The 27,679-nt window shown below is 37.7% G+C and overlaps 1 protein-coding gene across 4 annotated transcripts in view; it reads left to right on the top strand.

Annotated features, from left to right (window-relative positions):
- stk11 (serine/threonine kinase 11) overlaps positions 1–27,679 on the top strand; it is a 120,532-nt gene that overhangs the window by 67,683 nt on the left and 25,170 nt on the right. For 2 of the 4 annotated variants that reach the window (XM_048560047.2, XM_048560048.2), the window contains exon 8: positions 779–969. In XM_048560047.2, coding sequence (XP_048416004.1) covers positions 779–969 — 191 coding nt within the window. Of the gene's footprint in view, positions 1–778; positions 970–18,591; positions 20,818–27,679 lie in introns of those variants that run through there. The other 2 variants (XM_048560045.2, XM_048560046.2) reach the window with 2 other exon arrangements.

Raw genomic sequence — 27,679 nt, 5'->3', positions numbered from 1 at the left:
CTGCCTTCATCCATGAATATTTCCTAATTATAAAATCAAAAGTTTAGTACTCTTCGCTTCCTGTTTCTGATTAGCTTTGAAATTTTTTTTGTGATTGGCAGCTTGGATAGTCTGATGACATCACTGTAGCTCCACACTGGGAATGAGGCCTAACTACTGCAAATAGTTGCAATACCTCTGCAAAACAATAGAGGTGAATCTCCTGTCTGTGAAATTGCTAGAAATTTAGAAGTCAACAGCAAGTGTCTTTACTTCGCCATTGAAAGCAAATTTCAGGCCTACATGCCCATTGTGTGACTTCTGATTTTTTTTTACTGTCATCATTTCCACTTTCCTCCCCGGCAGGAAAACATCTTCAAATCAGTAAATTGCAGGAGGGGACACAGGCAGGATTCACAGCCAGGATTTTGTGTTGAAAAAAATACCAGGGAAAAACAGAGAACTTTTTAAACCAATTTTAAAAAATCATTTGTCAGACTGTTAACTTACACCTCCACTTTCCCTAAAGAAAATTTACTTGGGAAAGGGATTATTTGCATGATATGACTAGGCTCCAAAACAGGTGTAACAGAATTTAGTATAGAAGTTAGAACCACTCGGTTGTATGGTTTAGCGGTAGGATTGTCTATATAAAGCTGATATCTATCCTCCTCGTGAGGTGAATTAGAATTTTCCAGAAAAACTACACTTTTAAATTACATTATTGGGGAGGAATAAAAGTACAGAATCTTTAAAAGCTCTTTTTAAGCTAATGATCCTTTTTCTTTCTGAAATGTAGTTGGTTTCGGAAAAAACACCCTCAGGCAGAAAATCTTGTTCCTATTCCTCCAAGCCCAGAGACCAAGGACAAGTGGAGAAGTATGACAGTGGTGCCTTACCTGGAAGACTTGCATGGTTATAATGATGAAGAAGATGAAGATCTGTTCAATGAAGATGAAATAATTTATACTCAGGATTTTACAGTACCAGGTATGTAGCTAATCTTACAATTGTTTCTTATGATTCAGTTTAATCTTTACATAATCTCTCAGGAAATAGTAACTTGATATGAATTAGTATTTGAGGTCATTGACCTGAAATGCTAACTCGTTTTCTCGCTCAGCAGATACTGCCAGCCTGGCTGACCATTTGCAGCATTTTATGTTTTATTTTGTGATTCTGATATCTGCAATATTTTGCTTTTGTAGATTGTATAATTTACTGATTTTAAATTAAGTTGTAGTTTACACCTTGTCAGCAATTTGGCAGGGAATTTTCTGAAGTCATGCAGTGTTTGTGTGCTTTTATGATTGCTTAGTGTGCTGGTACTAAATCTGAGACATTTAAATGTAATGACGCTTTTGTTCAAAATATTTCAAATAGTACTCTGGCTTTTTCTGTACCTTTCTTATAGAATTTCAAAGATGATTTTCTTGAATTATGTATATTCAAAGGTCAGTTTTGTTGCCTTAAAATCCTTTGAATACAATTACTAAGTGACTATGACACCCTAATCACACAGCCTATTTCTGTTAGTATGCAGCTCAGAAAGTGAAAGAAAAAATTTGCACTTGATACTGAAGCAGTAAATCTTAAATAATTTCTTGGAATCTCCTGAAATCTTCAACTGCATTTAGCCTGTCTTAAGAAGCTGACTTCTTGTGGCAAATTTGGTGAGGTATTGGAAGCATCTTTAGATAATTGGCCCATCTGTTGATGATAAATGGATTAAAAGTTCTACGAGAACCTTCTGTTTGCTTGGGTTGTTGTTTTAGTCAATGATTTGGTGAATGTGATTAAAGTTATTTGTTTCCAGACGCTCTTCTATTTTCAGATTGTTTAATTGGCATTTTTAAGTCTTGCATTTTTAAGCAAACGAAACCCTCAGACATGTATGTATTCAAATGGGCACAAAATGCATTATCTATGACCCTAACAAAACTAATTAATTGTTTTGAGAGCTACAAAGTAAATGTTATTTATTTACTTAGTTTTCCTTATCAACGTGGCAAACTCCGTTCATTCGTTCATTACCATTCAGTTTTGCCTTTGTGAGAAAAGTTGATGAAATGGATTGCTTAAAAAAAAGTGTGATGAAATTTAAAGGCTAAATCTGAATAGGTCAAAAATTGTGATTACAAATAAACCTGTTGTTCTGAGGTTGAAGTTAGTGTTACGTCATTGCTCATTCAGTTATCATTTACATGACTATTTAAGTTATCTGTGTTGTGTGTCCAGGAAGTTCCTAATATTACCTTTTGGAAAATTAGTGATACAAATTTAGGATTGTTGTAGTTTAAAATATATTTGCATAAATTGTGATACATTCAGAATTTATAACACACTATCGTAGACTTATGTGTGAACTCCGGATTTTTGCATAGAATCACCAAATAGCAAGACTTTCAGAAATAGATCTGTCTATCCTAAAGCACTCCTACCAAAAATGTTACATAATAAATATGCAGTAAGTTGATTACTTCATTCACAATATTCTACAAAATTCCTTTAAGGTTTCAAAGCCTGCCTGAAAAACTAGTCCCTTTGGTCTCCACTGCCAGGCAACTCAATTGTTCTTCAATGTCTAGAGACAATGCCTTTCTGAGTAGGCCTGTAAAAACAGTTGGTTTTTTGCCACTTGGTAGCTCTGCAACCTCTATGCTGCAAATTATAAGTTACATCACTTCATAAAGTGTACTACTCTTCAAAATACAATCGTTTACAGCAGAGTCTTGCAAACTATATTTTATTAAAATTTACTGATTGTGTAAGGGTTTGTGAACCTCTGTTTCCATGCACCCTTTATTGATCATGTTGGAAACCATTATATTACAGGCCTTTACGGCCAGGCCTAATTCAGGTCTTGCTGAATATTCACAATAGATGTTTTTGGATTGAGATCAGGGATAGGCAACTGTTGTGCTTTTTTTCCTGACCGTGATCAGTGGACACAAAGGCCACTTATAGAAACTTCCCTGTAACTCCACCTGAGTTTATTCCTCAATTTATAATTAAGCTGGATCTTGCTGATCTGTGTCATTCTGGACGTGTCTCAAGTGCATTAGTTGTTATGTAAACACAGGCATTTTTATTTTTAAGAAAAATTGAAACTGTTGCAAAACATTGTTCTCATTTAGAGTTGAGCTAAGTACTTAACTATTGATTTTTTTTGCTTCAGATAATAATATTGTTTTAGAATTTGCTAGTTTCATGTTGACTTTATTCTTCATATTAAATATGGGTGAGTTAATTTTTTGGGTAGCCAAATAAACAAAATCAGAATTCTCTCCCTAGTATCTTCCTCTGCTCCCATAGCCCAACCAGAATTAAAATTAATTTGGTCTTTGTCCTAGTCTTCTGAAACTTCAAGAATCTTAGATGTCTTATTCAAAAATCAGGCCAGACTGGAGTCACAGTGGCAGAATGATTTTTTTATATTATAAATTTTGAGACGTGAGGGGAAACCAAAAACCCAAAATTAGTAGTTTCAGTGGAGCTGAACACTGGGTGTAGATCAAACAAAACCATCCTTTCAGTTGAAACTTGCATGCCCAATTCAACCAAATCTTTTTAAAAATCCCCTGTAAGGGGACACTAAACATGAGTCTAATGTGATTGGAATGACTGCTAAAGGAGTAATTTTTAAAGTTGGAATCCAGACTGATATTTTAGGTGGTCTCTCCATGAGAGAAGCTATCCTATTTTTCTAAATGGAAATGATTTGTCTTATCAGAACACCAGTTTTATACTGGGCAGTAAGTGGAAGACTCACCCATTGTCACCTTGTTTGACATTTTCATCAAAGGGTGATGCTCAAACTTTTATGGTAAATAGTGTACAAAAAAGATTCTGCTTGCTAATATTTACTGCATCTGGCAAGGTTTAAAACTTGAATCTATACTTCAGAATCAAGGACTGTTATCTGAAATAGGCAGTTACGTCAAAATTTTTCTCTCCTAATGAAATAATGTGTTCCTTATTATTGGAGAATAGCCATAGGTAGTCTAAGATCAGTGATACCTACCCAGAAGTCTTACTCAAACCTGAGTGAAATTCAGAATCTGCAGAAGAGTATAGTGTATTTTTCTCTCTCAATAACAGTTAAGCAAGTAGAGAAGCAAAGTTCATCCTTAAAGTACATACTTCAAGGGAGATCTGCCATCAACAAAAGATTAAAAAACACAAGCAGCTTTTTTCCAATTTTTCTGTTTTGATAATGTGTCCAATGGGGGATTTGTGGATAAGCTGCATTTGAAAAAAGCCACAACTTGGAACGACTGAAGCAATATAATATCAGTAATTTGCTGTGATGTTAGACCTTCGTCATGTCAGTCATAAATTAGGACCCACAAACATTTCCATTCTTAGCTAACTATATATAATGCTATAAAATCTTCCAAAGAAATTTGCTTGTTTTTGTGGTATATTCGGGGAAGGTTCTGTGGAAAGATATTAAGTGCTTTGCAAACCATACTTGATCATTTATATTGAAGTCATCATTTCTGTGTCCGTGGAATTGCTTTAGCTTTGTGTAGAAATACTAGATTTAGTGAGTATAAGTGAGAAGTTATCGACTATTGATAATGTTGATTATCTATGTAACAAACTGCAAGCTTATGTTTCAGTAGTTTCAAGTTTTCAGCAGTGCCATTCAGTCTATTCAGCCAGAAATCAAGCAAGCAATTTTTGTTAAGCTAGGCATCTCATAAACAGCAAATGATTTTGTGGTTGGTTGGGTCGTTGAGCTGGATGGCTGTTCTGCAGACATTTCATTACCCTGCTGGGTAACATCATCAGTGCAGCCTCCAATGAAGCGCTGTTGTGTTTTCCCACCTTTATTTGAACTCTGGTTCATAACATTTTATGCTGTCACGCAAAGACCCACTCCCTACTATGAACAGGACCAGTGTCACATACATGGTTCCCTGCAGAGACTGTGACATACATTACATTGGACAAATAGGAAGGAAATTAACCATAATGGTACACGAACATCAATTGGCAACAAAAAGACACGACCAATACTCACTCGTTTCTATCCACATGGATAAGGAGAGCTACCAATTCGATTGGGAGAGTACCAGGATCCTGGGACAAACAAAGAAGAGACAAGCACGGGAATGCCTAGAAGCCTGGTACTCCACTGAGAAAGCCATCAATAAACACACAGAGCTTGATCCCATATACACTCACTGAGAACGAAAATCGGAAGTGAGGTAATCTAGCCCGACAGACACCAGAGTTCAAATAACGGGTAGGAAAACACAACAGCGCTTCATTGGAGGCTGCACTGATGATGTTACCCAGCAAGGTAATGAAACGTCTGCGGAACAATGAACTAGCGCGGTGAGCCAACCAACCACAACCTGAGCTACAAATCTACTCTAAAACCTTAGCAAATGATAAAAAAAATTTTGTCGTCTGTTAATTTCAATTTTAATGCTGCTAAAAACAAGGTCATCATTGTTTTATTAGACTGTCTAAATCAAACTTGACTGCTTCCTTGGCATTATTCACTAACCAAGAAATTCTCTGTCACGTGGCTAAGACACCCCACTTCTTCTTTGAGCAAGGAAGTAAGGAAGTGCTGGTGGAAGTATTCATGTTCAGTTTGGCTCAGAGGGAGTCCTGCAAAGGTCCTTAATTCTTTCAAAGCTGCCCTGCCTAATTTGACGTGTAGGCGCTCTGAAAAACCGGTAAAACAGATTGAATCGGGGCTACTAACCTCATTAAAATAATTCACTTGTCAAACTGTAACTTGCGTTTACTGCTTACTGCTTGTCTTATCTCTGTTAGACCTAGAAGTAGGCAGGTTGAGGTCAAGTTTGAGATGTGTGAAATTTTACCCTCTAACTTGACTACTTGTTTCAGGATGTTAAAATTCAGCCATTGAGTTTTCTTCCAAGTCAGACATCACGTTGACAGGGAATTTGCCTTTTCTGTGTCTATGCTGTAGCATGAGTTTCACAATAAATGGAAGCTACTGCTGTGATGTTTCCTTCAACTGTGCTATCCTACTTTCCTACTCAGTGTTTTTCTACAATTTCCCCCTTCTTAATATCATGCAGAAAGATCATTGATTTGTTAAGTGATGTATATCTCATTTTCCGCAAATCTCCACATCTTTACCTAGTTTGGAGGTCTTGTGTTGATAAGGAGCTGTTAACGACTAGGATTGAAAAGAATATGAAATGGTCCTATGAAGTTACTCAGTGACTGAGCATGTAGTAAATTAATCAGTGACAATTTTGAGACCCGAAACAGTGTGAAGGATTTGTCAGAGATTTGGAGGTTTTTCATCATATTATCACGATTTTTCATAGTGCTTGAATATTTTGTCATCATTAAAGCAAGAGGTGCTCAATATGTTACAGAAAAAGTAGTTTCAAATAAATATTTGTATGGAATTACAGACATTTTCTATGTTCTGTTTATTCACAATAATATGTGGGTTGAGTGAGTCAGATGCAGGGGTGGAATTCTCTATTTTATTACCTAGTTTTTGATGCAATCTTAGCTTTGAAGATATTCACCTTGAATCCTAATGAAGGGGAATTGTATCATTAAAAAAGGGTAGATGTTCCTTGTTCTGAAACCCAAGAAAGCTATCACTAAATGGAATATGCATCTTGAAGAGAATTGTGGCAAATGGCAAATCACGAAGCACTTTGTCGCACAATAGTCAGTAGAATTTGGACTGCAGTCCACAAAAGGTTATGCACCTTCAATCGATGGAAATTTCAAAATAGACTCAAAACAGACTGATTTTTAGGACACAAATGATATCGATCAAAGTATCGAATGGAGTTTACAAACAGATTAGTAGTGATCGATTGAATGCAGAATAGGCTCAAGTGACTCAATAACCTCTTCCTAATCCTAGGAAGTATTAAGTAGTGTAAAACGAGCATTTCCTTTGCAGGCATTCTGAATATCTTTTACTATTGTGCTGCTTGTTTTGTCCAAGACTTGGGGAATAAATTGATTGAAAGAAGGGAATAGGGCAACTAAATATACTTAATTGGGTCATGGTTTTGCAGTCAACGATGATGCTCATTTGTGGGCCATTTAATGATCTCTCTGGTGTGAAATTCTCCTGGAGGCAATTAGAATCTGACACAAAGTCAGGATTTCCAGGCGTCAAGCAACAGTGATGTTATCAAGCGGAAGCATCAGCTAGTCATAGACAGTAAAGCACATTGTGATTATTCTTCTTTCAATTACATTTTATATGGCATGAAATAGATGATTGGGACATGCATGAGGGATTTATGTGGACCTGCAATGTCATACACTTTATAACAATGAAATTAAAATGTGAATATTTTTGTCACAGCCGATAAATTCTTGGGGAAACATGAGCAAAAATCCAGAGCAAGTCTGGTGCCTATGAGCCTTTGGTTATTGGTGACATCTATTTGGACTTCCTGAACAAGTTTTGATTATAGTGTTTTATTTAAAAAAAAATTAGCCCTTCTTTCATTTCAAGATGAGAGATGGACATGATCTTTCATTTCATAGTATTTTTTTTCAATGTGATGCTGCAATGTTGTCAAGTATGCGCTTTATCCAAATATTTTCTTACTGTTGTGCATCATTAGTGGAGTTTGAACTGCTCCTCTTTAAGTAGAAGGCGTATTTTCATGCTTTCTTAGGCAGCTTGAAGTTTAATCTATAATTAAGTGGATAGTTTTAAATACTAATTATGACTCTTTTGACTTATGTAGGCAATAAAAACTAACTACTGTTTTGTTAATTTTATTACTAACTACATATTCAATTATCCTAAATGCATGGCTGGCTTTGTAAAGAAAACAGAGCAGAGTAAGGTTATGTGTACCTTTCATGCTAAGGGAATCTCAATGTTCTGAATTCAATTCTCACTCGTAACTTTCAGCATGAAAATCAAGGCTGGTGCACGAGTGCAGTACTTGAAGCAATGTTGGAAGTGCTGTATTTTGGAAGAAGTGTTCAACCAAGGTATCAAAAAACTCTATGACTGTGAATAATTATTTTGAGAAAGAGCAGCGGAGTTATTCCTGGTGCCATGAACAATTCTTTTTTATTTGTAACACTGGTTCAGGGATAAGTAGTTGATTAACCATAATAGTTCACAGTAGATCATAAGCATCTTTCTCTATCTGTGCGTGTGGGGTGGGGGGGAAGTGAAGCTGAAGGGAAGAGAACAACTTGAGAGGCACCACTCTGTACGTGAAGGCAGAAGTCTCCATGAACTTTCACAAACCATACAAGTCTTCTCATGCTCACACTTCTGTTTAAAGAGGTTCGTTGAGCACAAATTGTCTGCCACATTACAGCAATGGTGACACTTCAAAAAGTACTTAATTCATTGTAAAGCACTTTGAGATACGTATTATTGTCAGTTTTCTTCATCTGAATAAAGAAAACTATAATGGCATGAGGATGAGCTAGCTATGATAAATTGGCAACAGTACTTAGTGTTTTTGTAGATAGGCAATGAAAACATTTAAAGAATGCATAGATAAACTGGAAAAAGTGTTCATTCCTGTCTGGTACAAACATAAAATGGGAGTTCGCCCAGCGATGGGAATTAATGGTAGTTTTAGGTCCAAGGAAGGGGCGTAGAAGGAGAAATTAGCATATAAAAGTAAGCTTGCAGAGAACATCTGAACTGATTGCAAACTTCAAAGGTATGTGCAGGAAAAATATTAGTTAATTCACGTGGGTGCATGATAATCATAAACAGGGGAGGTTATAATAGGGAATAGAGAGCAGGCAGGCCAATTAAATGCATATTTTGGTTCTGCCTTCACAAAGGAAGGCACAAATAAAGTCTCAAAAATGTTGAGGAATGCAGAGATTGGAGATAGGGAGAAACTGAAGGAAATTTTTATTAGAGATAATGGGAACTGCAGATGCTGGAGAATCCAAGATAATAAAATGTGAGGCTGGATGAACACAGCAGGCCCAGCAGCATCTCAGGAGCACAAAAGCTGACGTTTCGGGCCTAGACCCTTCATTAGAAGGGGGATTGGGTGAGGGTTCTGGAATAAATAGGGAGAGAGGGGGAGGCGGACCGAAGATGAAGAGAAAAGAAGATAAGTGGGGAGGTAGGGAGGGGATAGGTCAGTACAGGGAAGACGGACAGGTCAAGGAGGTGGGATGAGGTTAGTAGGTAGGAGATGGAGGTGCGGTTTGGGGTGGGAGGAAGGGATGGGTGAGAGGAAGAACCGGTTAGGGAGGCAGAGACAGGTTGGACTGGTTTTGGGAAGCACTGGGTGGAGGGGAAGAGCTGAGCTGGTTGTGTGATGCAGTTGGGGGAGGAGACGAACTGGGCTGGTTTTGGGATGCAGTGGGGGAAAGGGAGATTTTGAAGCTGGTGAAGTCCACATTGATACCATATGGCTGCAGGGTTCCCAAGCGGAATATGAGTTGCTGTTCCTGCAACCTTCGGGTGGCATCATTGTGGCACTGCAGGAGGCCCATGATGGACATGTCATCTAAAGAATGGGAGGGGGAGTGGAAATGGTTTGCGACTGGGAGGTGCAGTTGTTTATTGCGAACCGAGCGGAGGTGTTCTGCAAAGCGGTCCCCAAGCCTCCGCTTGGTTTCCCCAATGTAGAGGAAGCCACACCGGGTACAGTGGATGCAGTATACCACATTGGCAGATGTGCAGGTGAACCTGTGCTTAATATGGAAAGTCATCTTGGGGCCTGGGATAGGGGTGAGGGAGGAGGTGTGGGGGCAAGTGTAGCATTTCCTGCGGTTGCAGGGTAAGATGCCGGGTGTGGTGGGGTTGGAGGGCAGTGTGGAGCGAACAAGGAAGTCACGGAGAGAGTGGTCTCTCCGGAAAGCAGACAAGGGTGGGGATGGAAAAATGTCTTGGGTGGTGGGGTCGAATTGTAGATGGCGGAAGTGTCGGAGGATGATGCGTTGTATCCGGAGGTCGATGGGGTGGTGTGTGAGAACGAGGAGGATCCTCTGTGGGCTGTTGTGGTGGGGGCGGGGTATGACGGATGTGTTGCGGGAAATGCGGGAGACGCGGTCAAGGGCGTTCTCGACCACTGTGGGGGAAAAGTTATGGTCCTTGAAGAACTTGGACATCTGGGATGTGCGGGAGTGGAATGCCTCATCGTGGGAGCAGATGCGGCGGAGGCAGAGGAATTGGGAATAGGGGATGGAATTTTTGCAGGAGGGTAGGTGGGAGGAGGTCTATTCTAGGTAGCTGTGGGAGTCGGTGGGCTTGAAATGGACATCAGTTACAAGCTGGTTGCCTGAGATGGAGACTGAGAGGTCCAGGAAGGTGAAGGATGTGCTGGAGATGGCTGAGGTGAACTGAAATTTTTATTAGTTGGGAAATGATGCAGAGGAAATTGATGGGATTAAAGGCCAAAAAATCTCTAGGGTATGATAATCTGCACCCCAGTGTACTTAAGAATGTCACCGTGGAAATAATGGATGCATTGGTGGTCATCTTCCAAGCTTCTATAGTCTCTGGAACAGTTTCTATTGATTGGAGGGTAGTTAATGTAACCCCATTAGTTTCATAAAAAATGGAAGCTGAGAGTAAAAAGAATTAAAGCCCAGCTCGCCTGACATTGATAGTGAACAAAAAGATAATAAAAGATTTAAGAGCAGAGTACTTGTAAAGCAGTGACAAGATCAAAAAGAATCAGCTTGGTTTTACAAAGGAGAATTATGCTTGACAGATCTACTGTTTCAAAGATGTCATGAGTAAAGTTGATGGGGGAGTGAATGTGGTTTACTTGAACTTTTCAGAATGCTTTCAATAGGGTTCCTCATAAATGGTCAGTATATAAGAATAAAGCTTGTGGGATTCATAGTTGTGTACTGGTATAGATGGAGACCTGGCAGGAAACAAATTGTAGGAATAAGCATATCTTTTTCCAAGTGTTAGGCAGTGACTATCGGGATATTACAGAAATCAGTTCTAAAACCCCAGCTATTCACAACACATTAATGATTTGAGACAAGGACACTGAATGTAATATCTCTAGGTTTGCAGATGACACAAGACTGGGTTGGGAGGGCGAACTCTGAGGAAGATGCAGCGATGTTTCAGTGTGATTTGGAGAAGTTGATCATTGGGCTGATGCGTAGCAGAAAATAAGTATAATGAAGGTATACATGAGGTTAACCACTTTGGTAGCAAAAACAAGAAGCCAGGTTCTTATCTGAATGACAGTAGATAGGAAAAGGTAGGGAGATGCATGGAGACTCAAGTGTCCTTGTACATGTGACATGTTAACCTTCATGGTGAGATGATTGGAATGCAGGAGCAGGATGAATTATTACAATTCTGCAGGGTCTTAATGAGACCACACCTGCAGTATTGCATACTATTTTGGGCTTCTTAGCTGAGGAAGGATGTTATGACTGTGTAGGGGCGAGGTGTAACAGGTGTTTTTGAAAAAAAAGTTTCTGGAATAGGAGGACTGACATACAAAGAGAGACTGGATCACTTAAGATTATATTAACTGGGGTTTTAGAAGAATGTGAGGAATCTCCGAAAAACCTATAAAATTCTAATAGAATGAGACAGTGTAAACGTAAAGGATATTCTCGACTACCAGGAAATCCAGAACTGGGATCAGTTTAAGAATACAGCGTAGGCCATTTCGACTGTGCTGAGGAGAAATGCCCTCACCCAGAGAATGTTGAGCCTGTAGTATTCTTTGCCACAGAAAGCGGTTGAAACCAAAATACAGTACGTTTGTATGAAGTAGATAGATAGATATAGTTCTTGGTGCTAAAGGGATCAAAGGGTATGGGGAATAAAACCGAAAATGGATTGGATCAGCCATAATCATATTGAATGGTAGAGCAAATTCAGAGGGCCAAATGACCTCGTTCTGCTCCTAATTTTCTATGTTACTATGTTTAGCAGTTTTATCATAGCTGCGGTTGCTTTGCTATCTTAGGTTTTCAGTACATAATTAGTCCATGAAGGCTAGTTTCACTGGTTGATGATTATTGTTGAGTTATCTGAAATGTCATATTAATATATTTAGTTGAAATAACTACCACCTAATGGAATCTTTCCATTTGCAAGTGGGAATTATTGTTATCCTATGGAAGGAAATTACCTGGGTTGTGCTCTCTTTTTTTAAAAAAACGAAGTATGCCTTGCAAGGCTAGTTAAACCCTTTACACTGTACTCAATTGCATACTAACCTAATTAGTGGACAGGGTACTTTGTTTTCTTGTCATAAATTTTAAATTTTATGATTGGAATTGATATTAGGTCTGAAGAAGAAAGGTGGTTCGCAAACTAAGATTTTAAATTTAGTTCACGCTTTCAGATTATGAGAAAAGAATATGGAGGTACCAGAGAAGATGTAAAAACAATTGACAGAAAAAGGCTGAGGTGACTGATGGAAAATCTGGTATTTCTATAATTATAATTATTAAATTTAGGTAGAAACCTCCTTTCCCAGAGAGTTCTAAGAATGTAGAATGCGCTGTCATAAGGGTTAGTTGAGGTGAACAGCAGATGTATTTAAAGGAACTTTTCTGGATAATTACAACATATAGAATAGATGAATCAGTAAGGTTAGACGAAGGGCGGGACGAGGTATGTAGAGCATGGGTCATTTGCTTTGAATGTTATACTCGTGCCCTTCTAACTGTGGGATTCTCAGTAAAAGGTCTCTTTGAAGGAATTTGAAGAAATTAACCACAGTAAATTGCTAATGCTTGTAACTGCGGATGAACAGTTGTAGTCAAAAGAAAAAGCATTTGGTAAAAGATCTGTGCAAACCCTTAAAAGATAAAAATATTACTTGTATAATCAAAGAATGACAGTCATCAAAAGAAATGAGAATATAAAATTAAGCGAAGGGTTTATATAACTGAAGGCTGATGAATTTCTGATTGGCTGGAAGAAGTACAAAACAGTGGCAAAAACTGTGATAAGGATTCTCAGGAAATTTCAGTTGCTGTTTGGCAAAATGTTATGTCCATTTAAAATAAAACTCAGTGATTAAAAAAGGCTGATTTATATTTCCCTATGAAAATGCACAGATGAAAATCCACTCCTAATGGTTTAAACCTTTTGGTAAGAGAAATGAGGATTGTGCACAGGAGCCATAAAATATGAAAGATGTTTATGAATTATTAGTGGAATATTCAGAGTGGATGGGTTCAGTGGTGAATAGACTCTTACAGTGATGTAAGAATGAATACTGCGCAGATTAAGACCCGAACGCCAGCAAAGTTACAATTCTTGTTTTTTTTTAATGCAAAGAAACATTCAATAGAAATGTTATTGCATTAATATGGTTATGTCTCTTAGTTTCTAGCCATTTTGAAAATTTAGGTTGAAAGATAAGCAAGATTGTTTTTGTTATTGTATTGTTCTTAGCTACCAGCAATGTTACACTATTCAAAAAGCAACATGTTCCAGCTGAAGAATTCGTAAATATGGACAAACTTGAACGTATATTGCTCAGTTTTCTATCAAACAGCAAGCAGCACCTACCTCTCCCTCTGGGATCCTCTAATTTGCTTCCCTGGATTTGGTAACCCATTTATCATCCTTAATGGGATGGCAAAATGAGAACTGGCCTGTTGTTTGAGCACTTCTGTAAATTACTGAAACAAAGTATATTCTATGCTTTGCAACCTGAAATCTTTCCGAGGGCTTCAAATTGTACCCAGAAAGACCAAAGCCTTTTTTTTTAAAAGTCTTATACTAATTTTTTAAAAACTGTGTACGTTTCTGTGATAGTAAATTCAACTTTATTCTTCTTCAGAAGATTGAACCAATTATCAAATATCATGCACTTGTTATAGCTATTTCCCCAACTAAGATCATCTTTATCAAATTGCATGGCTAGAAGTTAAATGATACTGGAAAATTATCCATTAAACATTATATTGTTTGGCACCATAAATACTTAACTGTTTAGAGGCTTACAACTGGAGTTAGATTATCTTGCAACACAAATTGTCTTTTCATCACTTGCATTGACAATATGGAATCTAATTTGCAGCGGTTGATGCTTGAAGCTAACCATGGTAGTGTTAATTGAATTTCCTATTGTTTAAATTGAATTTGAGAAAGAAAAGTAATTGTCAGTTTCATTTATTCTTATTAATGAATTTCAGAACATTTTTGGCTCAAGTGTTTTTAAATTAACTACATTTATTCGTGTGTGTATTAGGATTTTCACCTCATTTTCCTGAAGTAAATATTGTAATTGTATTTTCATTACCAGAATGAGTGGATGATGCATTTTTTGTGATCAGAATCGGTATGGAAGAGCTAGCTTACTGAAAGCACTAGTCACTTTTTCTTAAATTAAAATTATATACTTTGAAAAATATTCTATATATTTTCATTTCTGGCTGAAATCAAAGCTGCAAATCTAGTCATGGGGAGATGATGCTAGAAAGATCTTGAGAGATCCAAGGAAAGATCAAGAAAGTTGTAGCTGAAATGGCATCCTTTTATTTTGAATCCTACTATGTTCGTCTGACAGGAAAATCACTTATTTCTTTACTTGGTAGAGTTAAAATTGTAGTCAAACCCTGATTTATATGATCAGTTTCTGATCAGTATATTTAATGAAGGAGCCCACTGTGTTCCGGTAGATGTGCTTACTGTCTGCTCACTGGAGCAGTGTATAATTAAAGTTACTAGTTCCATGTGTGACATCAGCTGGTAGAATTTCAGAAATTAACAGCTGATCTGGCCTTCGCCCCTTGAGCCTGCCTTGTCATTCCATAAAATCATGGTCAAGTTTTTGTACGTTAGCTCTGCTTTCCTGCCCTGCCCATGTATCCCTTGATTCTCTTAGTGCTGAAGAATCTATAAACTTCCATCTTGCGTATATACTCAATAACTGAGCATCCACAGCATTCCTGGCTGAAGAATTCCAAAGATTCACAAGACTTTGTAAAGAAATTTCTTTTAATATTTTCAAAGTGGCTGACATCTTTTCCTGAAGCCATGACCCTAATTCTTGACTCTTCGGTTGGGGAAACAGTCCCTCAGCATCTAAGAGCTGTCTAAGAATTAAATCTTCAGATTGTTTTTATTTAAACTCCTCACCTACCGACTTTCTGCAAGGTGAGTGTGGAGGTGATGGCCTAGTGGTATTATTGCTAGACTATAAATCAAGAAACTCAGCTAATGTTCTGGCGACCTGGGTTTGTATTCCTTCATGGCGGGTGGTAGAATTGAATTCAGTTTAAAAGAATAAATGTTTGGAATTATGAAATCATTGTTGGAAAAGCCACTGGCTCACAGTGTCCTTCTGAGAATCCTCACCTCGTCTGGCTTCCAGGTGACTCCAAACCCATAGAAAAGAGGTTGACTCTCCACTACCTCCTGAAATGGGCAAGCATACACTCAGTTGTATCAATAATTATTGGACAGACCACATGACATTGACCTAGGTGCCAGAAAAGACAAAAGCAGGAACAGCCCTGCTGATCCTGCAAAATTCCAGCATGTGAGGGCTTGACCAAAATTGGGAGGGCTGTCTCACAGACTAGTCAGACATGCTCATGGAATCATACCTGACAGATAATGTCCCAGACACCACTATCACCATCCATGGATACATCAGGTAGTACAGACCCAGCAGAGGTGGTGGCAAGTGGTATATGGTTGGGAGGGAATTGCCCTGGGAGTCCTCAACGTTGACACTGGGCATCAAAAAACGCTCATGGCACCAGGTTAAAGATGAGTGAGAAAAGCTCCTACTGATAACGTACCATCCTCCTCAGCCAATGAATCAGTATTTCTCCATGTTGAACAACACTTGGAGGAGGCATTGAGGGTGGCACGGGCTCAAAATGTACTCTGGCTGGTGGATAATCCACCTGCAAGACTGGCCCAGCAGCAGTACTGCTGATCAAAAAGGACATAGCTGGTAGACTAGGTCTGCAGCAGATGGTGAGGGAACTAACAAGAGAGAAAAACATACTTGACCTCATCCTTAACAATTTGGCAGTTGCAGATGCATCTATCCATGACAATATCAGTAAGAGTGACCACCTCACAGTTCTTGTGGAGACAAAGTCTCACCTTCAGATTGAGAATACCCTTCAATGGATTGTGCAGTACATTACTGCTAAATGAAACAGACTTTGAACAGCTTTAACACCTCAAGACTGGGCATCCAAGAGGCAGTGTGGGCTATCAACAGCAGCAGAACTGTACTCCAGCACAATCTCCAACCTCATGGCAGCGTGTGTCTCCCACTCAACCATTATAGTCAAGCTAGGTTATCAACTCTGGTTCAATGGACTGTGCAGGAGGGCATACCAGGAGCAGCACCAGGCATACCTGAAAATGAGATGTCAACCTGGTGAAGTTACCAAACAAAGACTACTTCCATGCCATCATCCTTGGTGTACCATTGACCAGAAACTCAACTGGACTTGCCACATAAACACAGCATCTACATGATCAGGTCGGAGGCTAGGAATACTGTGGTGAGTAACTCACCACCTGACTCCCTGAAGCTTGTCCACCAATCTACAAAGCACATGTCAGGAGAATGAAGGCATACACCTCATTTGTATGGATGGGTCCCCCTCAACAATACTCAAGAAGCTTGAAATCATCCAGGACAAAGCAGCATGCCTGCTTGTTACCAAATCCATAAGCATCCACTCCCTCTACCACCAATGATCCTAAGACAGCATTTTCCAAACCCATGACCACTTCTGTCTAGAAGGACAAGGCCATCAAATATATAGGAAGACCACCATCGCCTGCAAGCTTCCTTCCAAGCCAGTCCTCATCCTGACTTGGAACTGTATCCCTGGTCCTTCACTGTACTGGAATTACCTCCCTAAGGGCATTGTGGGTTGACCTACAGCACATAGACTACAGTGATTTAAGAAGGCAGCTCACTACCACTTTGTCGAGGGCAACCAGGAACAGGCAGTAAATGCTGACCAGCCAGCAATGCCTACATCTCACAGGTGAACAAAAGAAAATATATTACAGTGTACAGTGTGTATCTGAAATGGCACAAATATTATCAAGAAAGCTGGTTTTCACATTTCTTTTGGATGAATATTGTACTCTGTTCTTCATACAATCTGAGATTATGTAAATACAACTGAAAAAATATTGCCATTTTTCCATGTAACAACTGTCCAGATCCATCAATATACACAAAAACCACTTAGCCTGCTTTGTGAATGCTGCCGGCCTTTAGATGAGAACAATGTTTGCTGTTGAGGGCAGTTTATTTGAAATTTTACTAGATCCTGTATAAATAGTCTACGTGCGAACAGCCTGTGGTGGAACACCTTCAGCAAATATTCAAACTACTCTGAAATGCTCATTATGATCATCTCAAGGTTCTTCGGGATGAACAAAATAAGGATGGCCTTGCCAGTATTGTTGCATTAAATAAACAATAATCTTGTACAGCTGTACGCTCTTGAATCTTTTGATCTTGAATGATTGATACCTATGATACTTTTGATTTATTTTTGATACATTCACTCTTTTCAATACTTTCAGTCAATTTTGTAAAATCATAATTTAGTTTGACTTATAATCATTGTATTTGTACCGAACCATAAAATCATTCAAAACCTAACCGTCTTGTAGAATATCAATGGTTCAAGGAATATGGTCCAAAGATGTGCTGAGTAAGTGGATTGGCTGTGCTAAATTGCCCATTATGTTCTGGGATATGTAGATTAGGTGATTTAGCCATGAGAAATACAGGGTTACAGGGATAGGGTAAGGGGATAGGCTTGGGTGTGGTTCCTTGGAGGGCTGGTGTGGACTTGTTGGGCCAAATGGCCTGTTTCCACACTCTCTAGGGATTCAAAGGAATACTTTTTGGAAAGGGGTATTCTAACTTTTAAATGTGTAAGGGTAAATTTTTAACTCGTTGTCCAATTGGAAGAACTGACGTTGCAGATTTATAGTTTGAATGGAGTGGCTCTTGTAACAATCTCATTGATTTCACTAGAAATTAAAATTTGTTCTGTTTCTACAGATGGCTGCACAAATCCTTAAGTATAGTTTTATGCCTTGGGGCCACGTTGAAAATCTTCTGTATCTCTTGCTATATCTTGTAGCCCCTGCCAACAATTATAAATATGTTTGCATTATGGTTTTAGTCTGATAGTTTGTTTAGTTGTGATATTTACTTCCTCCAAATGTTTGAGGGAAAGTAACTTTGTAAAGGAGTAGTTACCTAAGTGGCATTCTTTAGTGATTGCTTTGTGCAAGATTACAAATGTTTGTTTGGAAAAGGACTCTACACTTGCTGAGCTGCTGATACCCAGCATAGCTGTAACTGCAGTCAAGTAGCTATCATAGAACTTTTAGATACTTACTTTGACTACAAGATTTTAATAATTCTTAAAAATGCCTAGCGAGTTAGCAGTTCGGTTTAGCCATTTGCCTAATGGAGCAAGCTTTCAGATTCCCACTCATCTGGGCTGCTTATCAAGACTGTGGCTTTGCTGTGGTTGGTCCTTTCAAGGTCTTTAGTCCCAATAGGCTGATCCATCTATTAGTGTTTTTATTTTTAAAATGGGGCGGGTATTTTCTGCCCATGGGGAAAACAAAAAGCCACTTGGAATTGCTTCTCAGTTCTCAAAAAAAATCTATTATCTCCACAGGACAGGTGCAGGTGCCTGAAGAAGAAATTGAGCAAAACGGCCAAAACAAGAGCAAAGGCAGCCACAAAACAGTGTGCATGAATGGCACAGAGGCAGGACAGTTTAACAGCAAGGTCAAAAATGAACGGAGGTCGAGCTCTTCTTCCAATCCATCCCGCAAAGCCTCCACCAGTAGCAGCAAAATTCGGAAACTCTCTGCATGTAAACAGCAATGACCCATCTGTAAACTCTGTGTGGTATGTACTGGAGCTTCCATTAAATTATATTTGAACTGGACACTATCTAAGTGCACACTTTAATGTGACAGTCCAATTGTATATATAAGTTTGTTAAGGAATAGAGACTGCATTGATTCATAGTAATCGGAATAGGGCCAGTCATTAGTCTCTGTGAGATATGACTATATTAGCGAACATGACTTTCTTTACTGTCACTTCATAGTGTGACAGATTGCTTTAAACTATACTTTTCCAGTTCAAACATAATAAAAATTGGGTAAAATTGAACTGTAGTTGAATGGAAACCCAACATGAAGTCACCAGATGCCATATTCGTATTACAGATTTAATATTGTGATATGATACGATCAAGACATTAAAGCTCCCCAAAACAAAATGGTAGGTCACTCATATTTTGCGCTGGATGATTATTGTCATATAAATTTTGTTTAATTATTTAGAAAACAGCCTCTGTTTCTGTTCTTTTTGTGTGTGTGTGTATATATATAATATACATACACTTGAAAGTGATTTATTTTTTTGTAAACATACTAGACTTGTGAGACAGAATGATATTACTTTTATTTCAGTTCATTTTTTAAAAAAAATGGTAGCAATCCCATTCATTTGTCACTTAAGATCAAATTAAGGGAATGGGTATAATATATATTTTACAAAACATATTTCGTTATGTTTGTAACCACACCAACCCTTTTTTGTTTTTTTTATCAATTTCCTATACTTTCAATTTGCTGTACTTTGAGAACCTCTTATGCAAAAAGAGTATTCTTCGTATTGAAAGAGCTGGAACGATTTGTCAGAGCTTTTGAAGTTGGCGTTCCTTCAAAGCTCCTAATAGCTGATAGCCAGTCCAATGTTGAGCTGCTTTTTAAACAAGAATTGTGATGTGGTGGAATAGATTTTAATTTCACTGCTTGGTGGAAAACTGCTGGTTGAGAATCACCCCACCTGATACGCCTTATTTATGTTGATGTAAAGGACAAAACAGCAGTGCATATAATGGATAGTCACTCTGCCACCGTCAGATTTATACCTGGTAGTGAAACGTAAAATCTCTCCCAATCTCAAGTAGTACTGTCATGTACTTGCTGAGAATTGTTCCTGCCTCATATATGGTTTACGTCTGAGTCAGCTTCGGATTCTGTCTGAGAAAATGAACTGCAAGGAATATTTAGGTGGCTCAGACAGCAGTAGTGTTTCCTGCAAAGCTTCCAGGAGTAATTTGCAACATGCAAGATGAAACTGATGTCAGCCTTTTCTGCTCCTGAAGGCTTTGCATCAACCACCCAGAAATCTAGATTATTTTATACATGTGGTTAGTAGATTTGACTGATATGTTTTGGGACTTGAAGTGTGTAACTGTAGCTCTTTGCTGGGGATTACTCTACACTGCCATGTTACATAGCTTTTGTCCTCTGAATTTTAATTTTGTGAAACAGGATTGTAATTTTAAGAATTGAACCTGTTAAAGGAGCAGTACGTTAGATGTTTTATGTTTTTAACATTAAATTTTTACATGCTCTCCTCCCTCCTAATGTATTCTTTTTTATAAATTGGTACAGTTATCAAAGCATATTCTCAATCCAGTCTTTGCAGTTTCCAAGGAAGAACTATCATTCTTCTGTACTACAGCTGGTTATAAATGTGCAGCTGCAGTTCCCACTTTCAAACTAAGTAAATAGCGCTGGTGCTACCCGAACAAAATGACATTTTATTTTTCATTATTGTTTTCATGTGTGTAGGTGCCCTTGACTGTTTGTTTGCAGTAGACTAATAACTAGCCATTCTGCCTCTAACCAGCCTAGACCCAGGACGTGCTGCTCCTTGAAGTTGGCAAATAAAAGTTTTTTTAATGATTACTTTTGTATGTTGAAAAATGTATAGCAAACCACAGTTTTGGTAGAAAATAGTTGGTGATTGAAAGTTCTCAGCTGCTTTGAAAACCATATTTGAAGACTAAATTAAATGGAACATATTTGTAAATGAATTTTTGTTTTTGTATGATTTCATACAGAAATGCCATTGTATTTTAGTTTTCTTTAGTTTTACTAAGGTTAATAAATATAATGTGTTTATATTGTGCCTCCTGAAGAGTTGTCACAGTTGCTGATTAGTGTACAAAAAAAATTAAAATTTTAACTTTTTTTCCCAACTTTGCCAGTGCTGTACTGTGACAACAGTATTGTGCATGTTTGGATATCCTAAATCCCAAAAGTACTACTGACTCCAATTTTGTAGAAATTTTGGTTAATTTTAAATAATCAATTTTTCTAAGTATTTTTGTTGTTGCAGGTGTTGTATTAATTGAATAAAAGGTTTAAAAGTACCCTGTTGCATTCTGAAGGGAGCCACTCTTCTAACAATATAGAGCGCGTATATGTGGAGTGAATTGAAAATTACAGTGCTCATGATTCTTGAACAAAATATTAGCTTCTTGTTATCTAAGTACCTCTTTAACTTCTCCCATGATACAACATATGGGTCTTTCATCTCTTCAAAGGCTTTTCAAGGAAAAAGAATATACTGAGGTATTGATTTTTTTTCCCCAAAAGTTCACTTTGTTTATGGAGATCATCATCAGTGACATATTGCATTTCAGATTTTGTTGTTGGCATTACTTTGTTTTTGAATTGACCATGACCATTGTCTTGCAAATTAGCTCTGCTTGTCAGTGCACTTACTTGTCAGAACATAGGAGCAAGCTGCTATTTTCCATAAACATTCCAAAGAGCATCTTGAATTCTTAAGAACCGAAATTTAGCAGCAGAGTATAAGAGGAGTTACATAGTTGCATTCCAACAATAACTGGTGTGATGTCTGCATCCTCGGGCTTCTAAAATGATAGCTGTATAAAGTTTGGTATTTTTCTGTCAACTGAAAGATATATAATTGATCCTACGGATTGTATTTAGTTCTATCCAATGCTTGTGTACAAACATTTTAATTTTAAAATTTAGGATTTAAGTTAACCATTATGGTTTACTGGATGAAACAAAATATAACTTTTTTAGCTATTTGTAGCACAGTTCCAGTTTAATTTTTAGCTTATTTAGAGTAGAGTTTCATGGAACTCCTCCAATAAATAAATGCACCGATGGGAGAAAGTACTTGTATGAAGTGCTGAACACAGATTGCCTAGTGCAAATGTTTAATGATTACCTGGGAATTCATAACTGTTAGAATACTCCACTGTGGAACAAATAATGGCTGTTGCCACAGAAGTTGTTTTAATTTTAAGTTGTCATTTATTTGGTATGAAACTTAAAGCAGGTTTGTTTAGTCCTGTGCTTTAACCTATTGAAGATTACTTGGTTTTATTTAAGTTTATCAGTGGTGAATACTAAACTTTATGAACACGGTGTATGTACTACTTCTAGAAAGTTATTTTGAATTGCAGAAACTTAAGCCTGTGCAAATAAGATTGGTTACAATTAGTACAGAAGTATGTTTCATTTAAAATATGACTTGATAGAGGTGTATAAAATGATCAGAGGTATAGATAGAGTGGACAGCCAGAGACTTTTTCCTATGGTGGAGGTAGCTATTACGAGGGGGCATAGTTTTAAAGTGAGTAGAGGTTGATGTAGGGGAGACGTCAGAGGTAGTTTCTTTACTCAGAGAGTGGTCTGGGCATGAAATGCATTGCTGGAGGGGGTAGTGGAGTCAGCCTCATTAGGGGCATTTAAGTGGCTATTAGATAGGCATATGGGTGATAGTATAAGATAGGGGTGACGGTTAGGTAAAGCTTAGGATTAAAGTTCGGCACAACATTGTGGTTGGAAGGGCCTGTGCTGTCCTGTACTGAACTATGTTCTGTCAGTTACAGTTTATCATTATGTACTGTGAAATTATCTCTTATCATTCTTAACTTCAGTTTTGAAATTAATTTCATTGGTACAAGAGCAAATTTATTTGGCCAAATAGTACCTGCTACTTGAATGTAAATTGGGTAAGAAGTAAACTTATATAAGCTTGTTGAAACACCATGATTTCCATGACACATGGTCCTTCCATTTGATTAAATAAAGAGTAATGAATTCAGATATGAACGTAAGACGTAGGAGCAGAAGTAGATCATCTGGTCCATTGAACTTGCTCTGCTATTCAATAAAATCATGCTGATATGATCATCCTCTACTCCACTTTTCTATCTCGTCTCCATAATCCTCTATTCTCTTACTGATTAGAAATCTGTCTGTCTCAGCCTTGAGTATCCTCATGACCCAGACTTAAGCGGTAGAGTTTCAATAATTGATTGTCCTTAGAGAGAGAAAAAATCTTTCTCATCTCTGTCTTAAATGGCAATCACTTGCATACTAAGTTTGTGCCCTCTGGTCCTAGACTATCATACAGGAGAAACAACCTCTCTACATTTAACCATCAAGACCGCCAAGAATCCTTTGTTACAATAAGGTTTCCTCTTATTCTTCTAAACTCTAATGGGTATACCCTAAACCTACTTAACCTCTCCTTGTAAGACAAACCCTCTATCCCTGGGATCAATCTTTTGAACTTTCTCTGGATTACCTCCAATTCTTTCCTTGGGTAAGGGGACCAAAACTCTTCACAGTATTCCAGGTTTAGTCTGTGTAGTGCCTTACATAGCTTTAGAAAGACCTCCCTATTTTTATATTCCATTCCCTTGAAATAATGGTCAAGGGGTCATTTGCTTTCTCCAATATGCGCTGAACTTGGATGCTAGGTTTTTGTGATTTGTGTACGAGGATACCCAAATCCCTCTATGCTATAGCTTTCTGCATTTTTTTTCCCAATTGAAATATTATTCAGCTCTCCTATAGTCCTGTCAAAGTGCATAACTTCACATTTTCCACACATTATACTTCATTTGCCAAGGGCAAGATTGGAAGCGTAGGGGCCACAAGAGGGTCCACGGGAAGGTGGTATGCTTGAGAGGAAGGCTGTAAAGGGAAGAAAACAGTTCAAAGCTTGGAAATTAAACAGTACTCAGCTACCTAGGATCTAAGAAAACTTTGAATCACTGACATAATGAATTCCATGCAAATTATTATGGAAGCCCTGTTTTAAGGCTGTGTACTTTGAAAGATGTTGGGGAATCTACTTTAACGAACATTGTTAACTGTTAAATTTAAGGTGAGATTGAGATTTGAGACATAAACACAAGTATACTCTTGGTTAAAGTATTCTCATTTTCTGCATTTGCAATGCTAACGTATTAGCTGCACCCTGAACAGTATACATTTGAGGTGATTTTATTTTTATGTAGAAGTGTGTGAAATATTTTGGGTGGAAAAATAATTTTGCTACTTCGTCTCTTGTCCCATACCAATTTAATTGCTGTGGTATCTTGGAAATTATTGATTACTTGTGTTCAATGGCTTTTAAGTTTTTAGTGAGAGTTGGTAGCTTTTGAGGATATTGATAAATTGCTGTAATTCTGATTCATTGAGCCTAAATACCCTATGTGTCAACACAGTACAGAAAGTATTATTACTACATGACTGTGTCACCTAATAAATATGCAAGTAAGCATGAAATACAACTGTTACGGAGAAAAAGGTATTTTCACTTCTGTTCAGCATCCATCCTCTCTGGTGCACTCGGGATCTTAACTGTTTCAATCAGACCACCTCTCCTTCTAAACTCCAGTGACTTCAGGCCTACCCTGTTCAACTTTTCCTCATAAGGTAAACTTTTATCCCACAAATCAGTCAAGTGAACCTACTCTGAACTGCTTCCAATGCAAGTATATCCTTTCTTAAGTTAGGTGACCACAACTGTACTCCTGAAGATTACAGAAAAGGCCGCAGCTAATTTTACTTGTGTGTGTGGTCAATGAGACAGAGAGAGAGAGAAAAATGCACAAATAGAGGGCAGGTCATGTAGTTTCTTGCCTCATTCTAAATCAATTTTTTTTTTAATTTTGGAAGCACGAATTTAACTTTTTCAGCAAATACATTTTTAATTGAAACAGGTAGAATAGGAAGGAAACCAAATACTTTCATTCCTATGAGATAGCAAGAACTGCACATGCTGGAGTCAGAGATAACACAGTACGGAGCTTGAGAAGCATAGCAGGCCAGGCAGCATCAGAGGAGCAGGAATGTTGATGTTTTGGGTTGGGACCCTTGTTTAGAAATGAAGGTTCTGAAGAAGGATCTTACCCCAAAACATCAACTTCCGTGCTCCTCTGATGCTGCTTAGCCTGCTGTGTTTCTCCAGCGCCATTGTGTTACTTCTGTTACTATTGTAGAATATTATATGCTCTAACACCATCTGGGTAACTTCTCCTTTGATTTTTTTTTGGAGTTGCTCTTTAATTTGTACTTCCCAGTTACTGATTCACACAACAAGTGGGCATGAATTTCCCAAATTATCCTGCCAAAGTTGCTTGTTACTTCAAACTCCTTATCAGTTTTTTTTTTGTTTGTGGTACAAATGAAACAAAATAGCTTCTTAAATTTGATGTTAGAAATAAAGCCTGTCATCCCAGATATCATTTTGGTGAAAGTTGTCCACACCATTTCCTTCTCCTTAATTTTTTTTTAATTAAAAGAAGGCATTCAAAACTGGAATGCTGCATTTTAATTGTAACCTTTACTGATGCGTTGTATATAAAACACAAGTAACATGAGCCGGGAAAGGCCATTCTGTCGTTACAATGTATTCTTGGCTGAACAACTGTATCATCTTTACATTCCTGCACTCTTCTCATATCCTTTGATGTCTTGAAGACACTCTATAACTGGCTTCCACAACATTCTAGATTAGGAATTCCAAGATTCACAACCTTTTGAACAAATTTCTCCTAATTTAAAATATGTAATCCCTTATTCTGAGACTATGATTCCTACTTTTAGACTCTCCAGTGAATGGAAAATTGCCTTGTCAAGCCTCTTAAGGATTTTATTTGATCACCTCTCATTCTTTTAAACTCAATAAACTGGAAAATGCTTCCATTCACTCTCCTTAAAGGAAATCCTCTCATTCTAGGACTCAGCCATAAGAGTCTTTATTGTACACCCTTAACCTGAAATAGCTGAGTTAGATCTATGACCTGGTTAAGATGAAGATGTGAAATGTAAAAAAGATGAAAAATCAAGGGTTTTATTGTGTAGGGTGGCTAAGTTCAAAACTAGAGGACATATTTTTAAGGAGGAGAAAGATTTAGAAAGGACATGAGAAGCAAAATTTGACACTAATTAATATATGGAATAAGCTGCCAGAGGAAGTGGTGGATGCAGGTACAGTTACAACTTCTAAAAGACATTAGGATAAGCACATGAATAGGCAAGCTTTGGAGGGATATGGGCCAAGCACAGGCAAGGAGGACTAGTTTGGTTGGAACATGGATGGCATGGATTAATTGGACCAAAGAGTCTGTTTCCATGCATTATCAATCTGTGACTCTGATTCCTTTGGTAAGTAGATTAAAATTATATACAACATTTATACAGATCTATTAGGGCCTTCCAATTTTTTTTTATTTGTTCATGGGATGTGGGCTTCACTACCTAGGTCAACATTTATTGCTCATCCTTAAATGGCAGTTAAGAGTCAACCACATTGCTGTGGGCCTGGAGTCACATGCAGCCCAAACCAGGTAAGGATGGCAGTATCCTTAGCAATCCAGATCGGGTGTTTTCCTGACAATGGACAATGATTTCATGGTCATCAACTAGTCTGTTAATTAGACTATTAATTTCAAATTTTTATATTGAATTTAAACATTGGCATCTGCCATAGGTGAGATTTGAACTAGGGTTGCCAGAACATCACGTGTCTCTGAATTAATAATCTAGTGATAATACCATGAAGACAATGCCTCCCTGTTGCAGAAAGACTTTGTTATGCTTTCAGTTGAGTCCCTCCATAATAAAGGTTAACTTAACATTTGCATTCCTACTTGCTTGGAATTCATATACAACATTATCACTTTGTCTATGCTGTGCTCTGCTTCTCATTTTAAGATGTAGAATTCTGTTGTTATTTTAAACAGTTTTATCTATTTGTCGTCCCACTCCTGTGCAGGTGGATTTTAAAAGGACTCATTCAGAGGATAGGGTTATTGTTAAAAGTCTAACTTGACTTCTTACTTAATTGTTCAGACTAACAGTGTTGGTAGATGGAAACGGTTCAAAGATTCTGAATTTGGGGTCTTGCAGTCATTCTGTAACTGGTGATCTTATTCCTCTATTGTGCACACAGTTCTGAATTGCATTCCTAAATCTATTTTAGTATCAATATCAGACATTGTAATTGGGAAAAATAAATTTTAATTGTCTTTCTGGTATTTCAATTGCTTCAATTAATCTAGACTTTTCAGTAAATCTTTTAAAGAATTTCTGAAAAGATTGCATACTTTTTCATGTTGAGCATAACATGCTATGTAAGTAAGCATGGCAGCCACTTCTCACCTGTTAAGATCTGACGAGCATTTAAATGAATGTCAAAAAGTCCTGCTCTATTTAAGTAGTGTATTTAAATGTTCAGTGTCAATCAAAATAAACAGTGTGAGTTTTTATTTAATGTGTTTTAGAACAAAAATAGCTCTATTAATTTAGAAAGAGATCATTCAATGGCAGTAAAGAAACAAAGTTGAACTTACAAGCTTGTGTCCACATGCAGCAAGATATGCATTACGTTTTGGTTTGGCCTAATACGTAACAAGTAATATTTGCACTATACAAAGGCCAAGCAATGACCAACTACAACAAGACAGTGTCTAATCAACACAACTTGACAGTGAATGTTATTACAATTGTGAGATTTCCCACTACTAACATCCTTGAGGACACCATTGACCAGAAGCACGAACAGAGGAGTAGTGTAATTACTGTGACTGCAAGAATGGGACCAAGGCTGGATAT

The sequence above is a fragment of the Stegostoma tigrinum genome, chromosome 30, assembly GCF_030684315.1.
Source record: "Stegostoma tigrinum isolate sSteTig4 chromosome 30, sSteTig4.hap1, whole genome shotgun sequence".
Classification (NCBI taxonomy): Eukaryota; Metazoa; Chordata; class Chondrichthyes; order Orectolobiformes; family Stegostomatidae; genus Stegostoma; species Stegostoma tigrinum.
This window is presented reverse-complemented; position numbering and strand designations above follow the sequence as displayed.